This window comes from Lycium barbarum, chromosome 8 (genome assembly GCF_019175385.1).
Source record: "Lycium barbarum isolate Lr01 chromosome 8, ASM1917538v2, whole genome shotgun sequence".
NCBI lineage: Eukaryota > Viridiplantae > Streptophyta > Magnoliopsida > Solanales > Solanaceae > Lycium > Lycium barbarum.
The window spans coordinates 132941583-132957529 of NC_083344.1; the positions used below are offsets into that span (position 1 = coordinate 132941583).

The window sequence follows — 15947 nt, forward strand, 5'->3', positions numbered from 1 at the left end:
ATTGATCACACCATATGAATATGATTTGATCATATAAATCATGATATCATTACTGATTCTTTTACAGTAATGATAACTAAGTACCTCAAATTTCACTCATAATAATGAGCTTAAGTTATGTACATGATCAATGTAAGAAAGTTTTTACACTATCAGGTTATTAAAAGTGTATTTATAGAAAGCCTCCCTAAAAAGTGAGATTAATTATAATCTTAAAAATAAGTTAAGTACTTGTTATAATAAATAAACAATAGTATAAATTTTGTTTACACACAGCGTGTGTATATCTTGATCTTTATCGAATTTGAAAATAGTAAAGTACGAGTTTTTCTTCTTTGAGGGAATGAAAAAATAGTATTTAAAGGGACCATAGCTTGCCTTATTTGATCATACACAACATTAATTTCCCATTATGGCTTTTCCTTTAGTACTCTCCATATCTATACTTCTCATATTTTTATGTTACAAGCTCTACCACCTGCTCACCTCCAAGCTGCCGCCAGGGCCTTGGCCGTGGCCGCTCATAGGAAACCTCTTCGACATAAAGCCGGTGAGGTTTCGGTGCTTCGCCGAATGGGCCCAAATTTATGGGCCCATATTTTCTTTTTACGTTGGATCACAGCTAAATGTGGTGGTGAATAATGCGGAACTTGCAAAAGAAGTTCTTAAAGACAATGACCAACATTTGGCCAACAGGTTTAGAACTAAGCCTCTTGAAAATGTAAGTAAAAATGGGATGGATTTGATTTGGGCAGATTATGGGCCTCATTATGTGAAAGTAAGGAAGGTTTGTAATCTTGAGCTTTTTACTCCAAAGAGACTTGAAGCTCTTAGGCCCATTAGAGAAGATGAAGTTACTGCCATGGTTGAGAACATTTTCAGAGACTCTGCTAGGTCTCGTAAGTTTGCTTTTCACTTAGTCTTTAACTGTTTTATGTTTTTGAGGGTAAATCTTGTGGTTTCTCAGTTAAGAGTTTAAAAGTCATTCAATAATTAAATAATATTTTGATCAACTACCAGTTATATTCATGCTTTTAATATAATTAATCTCTATGAACGTGTCTCGCACGTTATACTCTATCAATAATAACAAATGTTAGATGACATTACTTGAAATTACATATTATTTATTTCATGAGGTACAAAATTATTTGATCGTATAGTTTTCATTAGGATGTTGTTTTTGGTATCTATAATTTTTTTTTTTTACCTATGGGAGAAAATATGTTATGACTAAAATAATCAACTTTAGGAATCAAGCTAGTGACCATATATTATATTTATTTTTCTTATATATTGAAAATCACAGTTGAGAAACAAACGCAACAATCAATTAAATGTTGAAAGTCAGTGTTATTCCATAGAATATTTTTTGAACTCAAAATGATTGAACATCATTGGAATCGGCAAGGCGATCAATTTGGTTAAGTTAGTTAGAGAATATTACAGTCAAACTTCTGTATCATGGTATCGTTTGTTTCAACATATCTTTTGACTTTTATAATTATTGGATATTATACACCTATAACAATATTTAACATTTAAATATGATTTTATTGTTAACAACGAAATTTATTTTAAAAATATCAAACTTTTAATGTCATAAAAGATAAGAAAATTATTTAAATTTAAAGTCTCAAAATATTTGTATATTTCACTAATTAACAGTTAAAGAACGTTAATATATTATTATTCATAACTATATGTGGATTTTAACTCTAAAGCACACATTTTCAAGCTACTTGAAAATTAAATTCTTTCATTGATTGATGTAGCAAATTTGCATTTGTAGCTTGTTGCATGGATTTCAGTCTCTTAATAGCTACTTAAAATGTTAAAATATTAACAATTTGTATAGTGGTAATGTTTTTATTTATAGAGGACATAAAATTATCACCTAATTAAAACCAATTACCTATTAAGTATATCCGTGTAGTTGCTGTCTATAATGGTAGACTGGTAGTATTTCATTCCTATATTTTAGGCATAATTCTATAGGAATTCTATTATTTATTTGAGTTGATTTCAAATTTCTTATTTTTAGGCATTAACTTTCAAATTTCTTATTTTTAGGCATTAACTTTTTAAAATTCCTATTATTTTTTGAGTTGGTTTCAAACTCCTTTATTCTGAGCACTAAATATTACTCCTATAATTTTATCCAACATTCTATTTCTTTTTTAACACATAATTTAATTTAAATCGGTATAAAAGTCGTTTAATATTTAAAGGGTATTTTAATCAACAAATATTTATATTCATACTTTTAAAATAATATAAATATAAATAGATAAGTACTTTGGAAGAAAAATAAACTTGACCAAACAGGTTATCAATCTAAACCTCATTCATTATTTTTATCCGCTTAAACACATTTTACGCTGATAATTAATGTACTGCAACCTTCTTTCTCCTTTCGGGCTGGGAATCGACAACATGTGTCAATGTCTTAAACATTTGCGATAATGTAATTTTTTATTGTTTTAGTCAAAAATATTAAACATCTAAGGTAATTGAGATAAGGGTGGCATATTTGTCATCTAGCTTATTTTCACTACGATGTCGTCATCTAATGCGGGGAAGCAAGCTAACTATAGTAGTAGCTCGATCACACTAGTCAGTTTAGTTGAATATTTCGACTCAAAATTTATTTTAAATTTCAGTTGAATATTTCTTTCTCTGAGTTCAACAAATTAATGATCTTTGACATTGGAGTTAATTTTCTAGATAGTCATTTTGGGAATTACCTCTCAAAATCACTTTTCTTTCTTTTAGGATAAGAAAATTATTCAACTATCACTATTTTCCTTAAAAAATATACAAAACATCTCAAAAGCCTCATTCTCTCCTACTTGGTATACCATGTCATATTAAAGCCCAATTTTTCGTTTAATAAACTTATTTAACTCATATTCATCAAACTCATTTAACTCAACACATATCTTATACCAGATAAAAAATGACTGGTTAAAAATCAACATAGAAACGAACTTTAGCTCTAGCTTATTTTTTCCGATTTAAGTTAATATTAAGGTGACACATGTAAAATAATTAGTTTAATTTCTATAGCACCTTAAAAAAATGAAGATGTGCTATTTATATAGGGTTCTCAATCGATCTTCACCCAGAACTGTGCAACTTTGAACCTTGTTATAACAACATCAACCAGGGATACTTAGCTTGGTGAGGTTCGTGAGCTTTTCCAAAAACTTAGTGAGCAAGTGATTCTGTGTAATCAACCTGGGCTACTTGATAGGCAATTACATGTTAGACTCTGCTGCATAATCTTTCATGACTGAAGATTGAGAACCAAAATATATAGCTAGCACTTCCTCATTTTTCAGGCAGTATAAAAATTAAATTACTACGATTATTTCACATATGTCACCTATGATTTTGCTACTTTTTAATGGGGTCATTTTTTATCGGGTATAAGATATGGGTTGGGTTAAATGGCTTGATGAATATGAGTTAAATATGTTTATTAATAAAATTAAAAAAACTAATAGGACATGACATGCCAAGTAAGAGAGATAAGGCTTTTATAGTGTTTTGTATTTTTTTCAAGAAAATGATGATACAAGTTGAATGATTTTGTGGTCCTAAAAGAAACAAAACTGATTTTAAGAAATAATTCTCAAAACTTGGGTGACCATTTAGGGAATTACTCTCGACATTGATAGGCCTTAGCTTCAGCCTATTGAAAATACTCAAATCGTACAGTACGAAAGTTTAATAAATGTCCAAAACAAGAGTGCGTATGACTAGAATTTGAATGTATTGTAATCTAGCTAGAGAATATCATTTAATATTTATGATGTTTTAACACAATTAAAATTATAGAAAAATGCCATTATTGTAGATAGAAAGGCATGGAGTACTAGTTTATGACTGTCAAACCATTTCAAGAGTCAACTTGGTCATGCCGCAAGTTATAATTTATTAATTTGTCAACTGAATTTATGAATCAACAAAATAACGCAATCCTTGGATAAGGTCAATATGGAATAATCAATATACAGTTTATATACATCTCCTTCTTTGCAAAATTACATTAGTGTAGATACAATTATATATATATATATATAAATATGCTATGGAGTCACTTTGACTATTATTTATCTTCAAAAAGAGGACAGTTAAATTTATTTGAGATATAAAGAATACGTGAATTGATTTGTTATAAATAATGAATAATAAAGCCAATTATGACTAGAGAAATTGAATAAATAAATTAGTAAAGTATTGAAAAGCAATAATGAATTAAATAAGCCTGGGTTTTGTTGATCCTTGAAGAGAATCACTTGATATGTTTTCCTCCGGTGGAACAACTGTTTGCTTCCGCCTTGCTAAAATAATGGTATCCCAGTACAAAGGAATGATAAAATAAACATATTGCTAAAATTTGGATAGTATGAATGTGTGTAAGTATGTTATTCGATGATCCTTTTGAGAGGCCTTCGAGCTCCTTTTATAGTACAGATACATCAGCACTTAAGCTGTGATTAAATTCTAATAATGAGCAATAACAGACAATAAATGTTGTTTTAATTCTAGATCGTAATGTCTGCTTCGAACCGGGACCGGTCACACAACGTTTATATTCAATTAATGACCTGAAATAGTTGACTTGGCAAGTTTGCTCTGGGTTAACCGGGGTATCTCATTCGGTATCTCATTCTAACCAAGTTAAACGACTAAGCAGCGTTTCACCTTCAAATGCCATGTGTTCCTTTCTCGTCATGCCAAGCTACATTTTATCATGTATACAACTATGTATGCTTTTTTATATTTTAAATTATTTTAATCAAAATCTTGATGCCACCAACGAGCACAACCATATGACTATGATTTGATCACACAAATTATGATATTACTACTGCCTCTTCCATAACATTTATCAAGCTCAAATTTTAAAAGATTGAATTTGAGTTATATACAACGACATCATAAAATATATTTTAAATTATCAGATCCCTTAAAGAAATATCTACATGTAAAGTAATATAAAAAGTTAGATTATAATCTTAAAAACAAGATAAATTACCTAATACAGTCTTAAATAAACATGCTATAATAGTTTGATCTTTTTTAGGTCAACCGTGTATATTTCATAATCTCAAAAGAATTCAAATATGGTAAAGTTCGACTTTTTCTTCTTTGAGGGAATGAAAAAATAGTATTTAAAGGGGCCATAATTTGTCTCATTTCATCACACACGACACTAATTTCCATTATGGCTTTTCCTTTAGTACTCTCCATATCTATATTTCTCATATTCTGATCACTTTTACTCTTTCGGCGAAAAGGATTGATCGAACTTCAACTATTTTTTCCAGTTATCGTATTAAATTTGTTATGCAGAAATCTATTGTTATAGGTCAACTTTACCTGATGGTAGAAAAAATATATCATACATCATTAGTACACGAACTCGTGGGTCAGTTTAATAAGTGTACGTGCAGGGGCAGATGCAGCCTTAAACCAGATTCATTTGTACCAATACTTTGATTTGAACATAAACTATAAATTTATGTGTGAAAATTCATTAAAATTGCAATAAAGATACTATTCAAACTAATAATTCTAAAACTATAATGAGCTTAATTTTAAAAACGTTAAATATTCAACCCATAGAGTTTAGGGATGTTTACATAAATAACCGACCGGATTCACTGTTTATCTTTCCTAACCGGTATACACAGATTGTATATTGATTATACACGGTTATGCACATATAATACATGGATTACACATATATTATACATCCGCCTGCTATTTTTAGTTTAAGCAGTTGGGTGGGCGTGGTTATTAGTTCTTTTCAAGTACTATCCTTTAGAGTTAAATCCTAAATCTGTTTCTGTGTTTGTCCTTCAGGCAATGTTAGTAATACCTTGATGCTTAGGAGCTACTTGGGATCAGTAGCATTCAACAACATAACAAGGCTAACATTTGGTAAAAGATTTATGAACTCAAAAGGTGAAGTTGATGAGCAAGGTGAAGAACTCAAAGCCATTGTCACGAATGGGATGAAGATTTCAGGAAGACTAAATTTGGGTGAGTTTGTACCATGGTTACGTTGGGCCTTTAAACATGAAAATGAAGCTCTTGAGGCACAAGACAAGCATTTGGACAAATTTACAAGAACTATGATGGAAGAACACACACTTGCTAGGACAAAAACTGGGAAAACCAAACAACACTTTGTTGATGCTTTGCTTACTCTTCAGAAGGAGTATGATCTTAGTGATGACACTGTTATTAGCCTTCTTTGGGTAAGTCTAATCTTTTCAACACATTGGAATTTAATAGAGTTTAACTTTGTATTGGCATTGCAAAATCATATCAATAATTCTTGTCAATTATATTTTGTGTAGGATATGATAGCAGCAGGGATGGACACAGTAGCCATAACTGTTGAATGGGCTATGGCAGAACTGGTAAAGAATCCAAGAGTTCAACAAAAGGTCCAAGAAGAGTTAGACCGGGTTATCGGGTCGGAGCGGACCGTAAACGAATCAGATATCTCCAACCTCTCCTATCTACAATATGTAGTCAAAGAATCACTAAGGTTGCACCCTCCAACTCCACTAATGTTGCCTCACATGGCCGGTGAGTTTAGAGACAAATTCATAATTTTTATTTGATGAGTTCAGCCTTAAGATTTTTTACTAGACTCAGATTACATTGCTGAATTTATGCATGCAAAATGTAGTACTTTTTGAAATTGTAGTGTTGATTTACGCAAATGTCCCCTTTTTTAGGTTTCCATTTAGATTTTGTCCCTAATTTTAAAAATGTGCAAATAGTTATTAGGAAATTATCCTTTTGAACAACGTTAGACTCAGATTTTTTTTTTACTCATATTTTTCTCAAACTTACAGATAAAACATTGGAAAATGTCTTTTGTTATACCTTACAAAATTTTAGACCGCAGTTTAACATTTTCTCATAAGATTTTCAGTTTGGTCAAAGAGATCTTTAGGTCGCGGTCTAAAAAATCTATAAGTTGCTAGTGAATTTAAAAAAGAGGGTCATTTACTAAATATTTGTCCCAAAGGGATAGCTAATCAATTTCCTTGGAAACTAGCTACATATTTTTATTTTTGACATATATATTTATAATTCCCATTGAAATATTGAGTTGTGTTGAACATGTCACTTACACGCTCCTTCCATCAATGCAGGTAACAATGCTAAAGTGGGTGGTTACAACATTCCTAAAGGTTCAATTGTACATGTTAATGTATGGGCCTTAGGTCGTGATCCAAGAATTTGGAAAGACCCTTTGCAATTTTGGCCAGAAAGATTCCTGAAAGAGGATGTGGACATGAAGGGACATGACTATAGGTTATTACCATTTGGTTCTGGTAGACGTACATGTCCAGGAACCAACCTTGCAATTAATTTGGTCACGTCTATGTTAGCCCATTTGTTGCACCATTTTATTTGGTCACTGCCAAATGGTGTCGAGGTTGAAGAAGTTGATATGATGGAGAGTCCTGGTACTGTCACTTACATGCAAACTCCATTACATGTTGTTCCAACCCCTAGGTTGCCACTACGCTTGTACACACATGTCGAGTGAACATACGACATCATTTATTTTATTTTTAAGTTTTACTATTACATACATGTCGAATCAACACGACAATTAGATCCAAAACACATACAACGTTTTATTAGTACCACTAGATTATAAGTCTTGGTGGTAATATGTAACATCTTTTATTTTTGCATTGATTTTTTTTTTCTTTTAGTTAGTTAAGTTTGTTTTACCTTGAGTCTTGTGAAGTTGTAACATCTTTCTGGAATAAAATTTATCCCTTATTTTTATCTTTTATTTTGAAGTGGCAGAGAAATTTCAATATGTTCGCATTTTTTTTTTTTTTTTGTATAGTAATAATCTAATTGAACTTGAAAACATTTTTTCTTTTAAGAATATACCTTAAGTTTTGTCTGGTCCAATGTTCCATATGGGCAAACTAACAAAAGAAATGAGAAGAGATCTTATCTTATTAATAGCTGACCTGAAAAGTGAAAACAGAAGAAAACTTCTCAGGGTGGTTAAATAACATAAGTCATTTGACGAAAGATGAAGGTCAACGGATCGGGCTCCTTTTCATTTCTTTTCTTTTCATTTTTTCCAAATTCTAGCGTGGAATGGAAACACATGGCATAAATTAGAACTAATGGCTAAAATTTAGTTTACTAAAAAAATAAAGCCCCAACCATGATTTAGATAATTTATATTCCATATATTTGGTTCTAATTTAATAATCCCATGATCATAGCAACATATTATCTTGTCCATAAATATATTAAAAACTTTTCTCTCTTCCTACTTTTTTTTCCAGAATCGTAATTATCTTTCAATTTTTTTTTTAATTGATAACTTACATATTATCTTCCACTTATAATTAAAGTATCCATAACAAGAAGAAAAGTTAAGGAAAAGCTAATACATAATTCATCAAGTTACCCATTAGACTGCATATAACCATTGAAAAAAAAAAAAAAGAGTCTTGCAGAGAAAAGTGGTGTTCAAATGGAGGACTTTTTCATAAATTGGCACGAGCAACGATGATTTGTTGTTGGTTTTTTGAAAGGAAAAAAGCTACATAAATAATTAAATACATAGAGATAAAAGATTAACTCAAAATCGGGTAAATTAATAAGGAGCAAATAGATACTGCATAGGAAAAAAATCTGTAGGAAGAGAGAGAAAAGATTTTGATATATTTATAGACAATTTATTAATTATCTAAACCATAGTTAGGGTCTTGCTTTAGTAAATTAAATCTTGTCATTAATTTTAACCTATATCATGTGTCCTGAATCCAAGCTAAAACTTGAGAAAATGGAGAGAAGAGAAATGAAGAGAAGCTCTACCCAAGGTTAAGGCTATCTCATGGGGTAATCCGCCTCTCTGGCTCATTTAATGTTGCAAAAAAGAGTCTAGAAAGGAAAATTATAATCAGCGCTAATTATTTTTAATGATAATTGTGGTTTTCGAGCTAATTTGCGTGCACCTCGATTATATCCCACATGATATATGCTACCATGCACCAATATATGTATCGATAACTCTTTTTGTCAAGGCTTGGACATTTGAGAACTAACGGCTAGAGGTGTCAAAATGGTTCGGCCCAGCCCAACCCTAAAGGGCCAAAGAGTTAAATGGGCTAGGACGGGCTGGCCCTTTTAATTTAAGGGCCTGCAAAATGGCAGCCCAACCAAGCCCTAAGCGGGCCGCGGGCTAGGACGGGCTAGCCCTTTAAGTTTTTTCGTCTTCCGAAATAACATTTTCTAAGAGAATTTGGGTACAATTTGAACATGAAACTTTTGCAAAATAGAATCTTCTACCACTCATTCTTGCGCAAATCCATATCATAGAAGAAAAAATTCAAAAGAACAAATATAATTATTATTTTTAATCACCAATTCAGATCACATTCAAAAGAAATTAAACATAATATAAATTCTAAGATTAAAAAGTATTATGTATTTATTATTTTTTTTCTAGCCTCAAGGGCTGGCCTCAGCCCAACCCTTGAAGCTGGCGGGCCAAGAGAGGCTGGCCTTTTGAGCCTCACTTCTATATGGGCCAAAGAAACTCCTTATAAGGTTCTGGAAAAAAATTCCAACAGACACTCCACTCAGGCAAGTAGAGCTCAGGCTCAAAGCCCAACGTGAAGAGTAGAACTCTCTTGCGAGAGAAATGACATCAAAACACTGAGGTAACGGAAGTGAAGGCAACTTGACAGGAGGAATAATAAGAGGAGCACAGGGAGACAGTTGAAAGAACAGGAGAGAAGAATAAGAATGAGTTTATTTTAGCCAATTGTTAGTTATGTTTGAAATGTATTTCGATTTTTTTATTTTGTATAATCAAAACTAAACTTTTTGAAATAGTCACATCATCTCGGTTTTTCTTCGGTGTCGATATGGTTTTCTTAATTTTCGGCATTGTTTCCAAATATATGTAAAAGTCACTAGTAAAAGTTAGAACACATAACCATGTATACTTGTGTAGGACTTTGGCAAAAATTGTCTAGATATTTTTACTGTTTAAAAGGTGATGAATCAAGAAAACACTAAAGTAACAAGAATAGAGATTTATCCAACTATTTTACAATAATGTTAAGAAAAGTTGAAAAATTATAATTTAGATCACACGAGCGGAAAGAAATCAATCAAGATGGGTCTCAAGAACTGAGTCTACTACGATTAACTATTAATAAGAGAAATTTAAAACATACGAGAGGAAAGATATCTAATAACTTTGTCACGCCCCGAACTATGGTCTGGGCGTAACACGACTCGGTGCCTGACTGCATGTGACCGAGCGAACCACATGGCTTGCTGAATCATCATAAGGCATACATGAGTGGAAATATAACATAAAACATGATGGGCTCGAAGAAAAACACATGAGGTCATAATAATTTGTAAAATACTAGTTAAAACATAAACGCGGATAATATCATAACTAAGTCAAAATGGCTAACCGACTTTGAAAGTCTGAAGTAACATACTGGCTTGTCTAGTCTATGAAACCTTTAACACGAGTCTGAACATGAAGCATACTTGCTGGGACAAGGCCCCCAGCATACCTTTAGTTGCAAAGTCAAATAAAGAAAGACAATATCTAAACCCCGGATGAGATGGAGCTCACCAATAAGCTAGTACGTGTAGATCCTAATGAGCAGAGGTATCGTCTTGTAAATCAGTACCTACAGGCCCCAAAGGCAATGAAAGGGGATGTCAGTACTTCGAATGTACTGGCATGTAAACACATGAGAGAACTAAGCAGACACATAATGTATAGACATGAAAATAAAACTGAACATGAATACTGAAACTGAACACTGAAATTGATCATGAACGTGAATACTGAAAACATGAAATAATCTGTAACTGAGATGAAAACATGATAATAACTGTCATACCAACATGAACCACCACAGGGAGAAACGTGGAGTCTGATCTCTGCCTGTTCAGCTAAGCCATCTTGTACCTTGCCGGGGTACAAGACGTGAACATGACATGAATGGATCCAAAATCCCTCAATGGGGAAAACATGAAGGAACCGTCCTAATTGGGCGGAGCGATCCTTATCCTACATTGGCGTACGTAGTTTCAATCTATCTGAGCCTTCTCGGTATTAATACAACTCCCGAACATGAAAATGACTGAAAACATGATTTCTGACTCTTAACATGAACATGGATACATGAAGACATGAAAATAGATACATATATACAAGCTTTTCATGAAAATAAGCATAATATCTCATATCTTGTGTTATAGAACCCATGGGATGCAAGTTATGGGTTTTTCATATATTACAGACTGAGTCTCAATCACCAAAACAGTAAATTAAGACTAATCAACGAAATTCTAACTGACAATATAATATATATCATGGTTCAAGTGTCTAGGGATTATCATGAATATACCTGGAATCCTAAAAACTGGTGTATAATCATGGAATATTGAAACATGGGAAAGAACAAGGATGTTCCCACATGTGGATAACGTCTACATACCTGGTATGTTCTAATTTGCAACAAAAATCTGATCTTGAAAGGAGAATCCTAACCCTTGGTCTTGAATTCCTATAATTGGGTTTTCTTGAAAAACCTATATTAAGAGCATGAGATTCTACTTAGGGTTCAAGGGAAATTAATGAAATTCACTTAGGATAGTGTTAAGAGGCTTACCTTGATGCTTAGAGAACTTGAGAGGAATGGAAAATAATGAAACAAAAGCTGAAATTCCCGTTCTTTTAATGTTCCAGACGCGGCAACGTTACGGACCGTAACACGGTCCGTAACACATGTTACGGTCTGTAATACTGGACAGTAACTTAGGCCAAAATTCCAGTGAACAACTTAGTTTGGAGGTCAGGCTACGGTCACCTGTTACGGGCTGTAACACATGTGACGGTCCGTAACACTGAACCGTAACATGAGTGCAAAATTCCAGTGATTCTAATTTCTGAGGTTATGATACGCTGCCACGTTACGGGTCGTAACACGTGTTACGGTCCGTAATGGTGAACCGTCCTTTGGTCCAAAAGTTACGAGACTGTGATTTCTCAAGCGTGTCTGTTACAGTATGAGAGACGGGCCGTAACACATGTTACGGGCCATCCCTTGGAGCGTAACACATGGTTTTTTGAACTGAAACGTATTTTCGATTCTAACAATCTCCTTCTTGGGTTTCCAACCCCCTGAGTTATGGATATGGTTTAGTACGGATTTTACGAGGTGTTACTAACTTGTAGCTAGCTAGCTATCAAGATCGTTGGAATACCTTGTAGCTTACTACTCGAGATGCTAGAACTAATTTAGTTTTGATAGTAGTAGTATAATAGGTTTTAGTGTTGGGACTTTAGGTGTTATTTGTGTTGTCAGCTTGTAGTCGTTTCCATCACCCCGAGTCTAAGCAAAAAAATTAATATTTTATTATTTTTAAACTTAATATATAAAATATACTTTGCACATATATTATTCGGTATTTTTTTTTCCGTTAATTTTTTATAAAATTAAAAACCTACCTAATTATACAATACAGTTATAAATTTATATAAAAAACGTCGTTTTAGTTGATAGTATAGAGTATTATAGCATATTTATATTATTAATATGGTTTAACATATTATAGCAGGTTCTCACTTTATTTTCCAGTTAGGGTGTTAAATTTTTTATGCAAATTTACCTATTGTTATAGGTCAGCTTTACCTACCGGTAGAAAAAAATATATTAATACATTATTTGTACACAAAATTTAAACCTGTGGGTCATATACTCATATAGTATAGTTTAATAAGCGTATGTGCAGGATGGATGCAGCCTTGTGGTACCGGATTCATCTAAATAATACTTTGAGCGTAAACTATAAATTTATGTGTAAAAATTCATTAAAACCCCAACAAACATACTTTTTGAACTATCAATTTTAAAAATACAATGAGTTCAACTCTAAAAATGTTAAATATTGAACCTATAGGTTTAGGTATCTTTGCCCAAATAGCCGATCGGATTTATATTTACCTTTCGTAGTCGGTATACATAAATTTTACACAAATTATACACGAATTAGACATAGTAGTTGCATGAGGCCCGTGCTAAACTCGGGCCCAAACTCATGATGAAAAAATAGTAAATTTAATTATAAAAATATAACTTATACCACATTTTTCTGTTGTATAATTAATTTATTTTAGTGGCACGTTAATCGTGTCTTTTTGGAACGTCTTCATAATTATTAAAGTTTTTTAGTCATAATTGAATAATTTTTAAAGAACAAGTTACTTATGAGGAAGGAAGTTTTGAAGGAGAATTAGTGAATACAAATTAAATGAGGAAGGAATTTTTGAAGGAGAATTAGCTAATACAAATTAAAGGGACACAATATTCTATATTCACTAAAGAGGCAAAATTTTGGAGGTTTAAAACAAATAAAGGGTGTGTTTGGTATGGAGAAATTTTTTGGAGGTTTTTTAGAAAACGTTTTTCTATTTTTCCATGTTGGGTTCATCAAAATTTTTGAAAAACATTTCCTCTAGGAAATTAAGATCATTAAAAATGAGGAAAATGACTTCTTTAGTGAAAGCAGGAAAATCAAGTTCCACAAATGACATTCCACATTCATTGTGTCTTCCCTGCCATCCAATATACCTGATCTTTAATACCCCACCCTCGTAGCCCCCATCCCCACCACCCACCACATCTCCACCCCTATCACCCACCACATCTCCACGCCCCGTAGTACTTGTCTAGATTATATACATTTGATTTTAGGATAATATATTTTGCCTACGTACTGAACACAAGAAAATAAGTAAGGACACACTTATTTTCCTGAAAAAACATTTTAAAAATAATATTTTCCTTCATAAACACACCCAAAGAGAAGAATATGAGGTACTAAGTAGTAAGATCTAATAAATATTTTGATTGAAAATGAAACGGTGACTCCAAAGTTGCATAAATTTTAGCAAAATTTATAATAACAAATAATGTAAAAGGAACTCCCTCGATTCATTTTTACTTGTCTCTTATTGACATGACACTTCCCTTCATAAATTTTTTATTAAGAGTAAAATATCCTAATTAAAATTTAAGTTTGATTACTAATACTCTATGTAGTTACTTGATGATAATGGTAATATAGGAAGAATTATTAAATCTTTCGTGATTTGCTAAAATAGACAAGTAAAAATATATTTTTAGTATGATGTAAAAATGAATGGAAGGAATAATTTAATAAAGGACAACAAGAGATTAAAAAAAAAAAGGATATAAGGTCCAATTACAAAGGCCCAAGTGGGCATGGCTAATATTGTGCAAAACATAATGTGAGGACTACAAAAAGCCCACTATTGGCTCTTATCTATAATAGTAATATTGTACATCAGCCAGCTTTTTTTTTTTTAGACGGTTGAGTGGGCGGTTATTTAGCCTAATTCTTCTAGACTATTGTAGTTTAGAATTCAAATTTTGAATCTCTCTATATGTGTGCGGACAATGTTAGTAAAATTTGATGCTAAGGAGCTACTTGGGATCAGGGTGAAGAGCTCAAAGCCCTTGTCACAAATGGGATTAAAATGAGATTTGGCTCTTCAAAGATGAGAATGAAGCTCTTGAGGCTGAAGGTATTCGTTTGGATAAATTTACAAGAATTTTGATGGAAGAACACACACTTGCTAGGACAAAAACTGGAGAAACCAAACAATACTTTGTTGATGCTTTGCTTACTCTTCAGAAGGAGTATGATTTTAGTGATGATACTGTTATTAGCCTTCTTTGGGTAATTATACTAATCTATTCAACATATTGGATTTTAACGGAGTTTTATTTTTTTTTATTTACTGACAACGTAAAAGATAATTGTGCTTTAACATTAATTTAATTAAAGATAACCATAAGTAATTGTATATAATAAGTGGAACTAATAACTTCAACTACATATAAAGCAGGCAGGTAACATGTTACGACATGTTAATATATACTGATATATAGAGTATAATAAGTATTTACACGGTAAGTGTATATAAGCTTTATGTCTTCTGTAAAAGATCAATAACAACTACAATTTCTCATCTTAAAAAAGGAAAATTTATATCATACAAACTTATTAAGCATTTATCACAAAGAGTTTTACTACTATCTTTAACCATTATATAAAATTGAAAGAAGCATCTCAGCGCGAGTTCTGAAAATAAATAATATTTCAATCATAGTGCATCTTCTATTGTGATGCTAATTAGTAAGGCTAGTGAATTTCGAAGTCTGCATGCTTAAAGCGAAAAAAAAAATGAGAATTATGAAAACTGTAAGATGAATTTTATATGTGAAGTTAATATAATACGGAGTACTAATTTAGATAGTCTCTTTTAAACACGAGAACTTATTTTTACTACTAATAGTAAGGACAGGGAGACGTACGCCATGAGCTAGCCTTGATCACACTATCCTTACTTAAATTAGATATATTTGACCATTCAATGGTTGAAATTTTTATACAATCCATAGTTTTGTTATGTCATGCTTATTTCAAGGTGACTATATCTAGTTTCCACTACTAGAAAACATGGAATTAATTACGGAATTTGTCTGTAATCGCTAGCTAATCCGTCGTTGAGTAGCTCCTAGTTAATTGATTTTTTTTATATCCGTCACTAATCCGTCTCTAAATGAAATTAGCATAAAAAAATTTATGTTTAGCTACATAATTTTATTCGTCGCTAATTTCTTATTTTCTAGTAGTGTTTGAAAGCTAATTTTACTTTAAAAATGTCTGAATATCTTACTAAATAGGCATTTGGCTATAGATTTCAAATATTTTTCACCTTATTTGAAATTTATGGAGTTTGAGTTGAAGATAGAATTGTATTTTTTATGGCCAAACGAGTCCTAGTCTTCATATATGAATAC

At 32.0% G+C, this 15947-nt stretch overlaps 1 protein-coding gene across 1 annotated transcript; it reads left to right on the plus strand.

Moving 5' to 3' along the window:
- The first annotated feature begins 378 nt into the window (after nt 1-378).
- Nucleotides 379-7935, plus strand: LOC132607586 (cytochrome P450 98A2-like). The gene is made up of 4 exons (XM_060321621.1): nt 379-899; nt 5878-6275; nt 6378-6612; nt 7188-7935. The coding sequence occupies exons 1-4, from the start codon at nt 413-415 to the stop codon at nt 7586-7588; spliced, it is 1521 nt and encodes a 506-aa protein (XP_060177604.1). The 5' UTR covers nt 379-412; the 3' UTR covers nt 7589-7935.
- Nucleotides 7936-15947: the final 8012 nt, after the last annotated feature.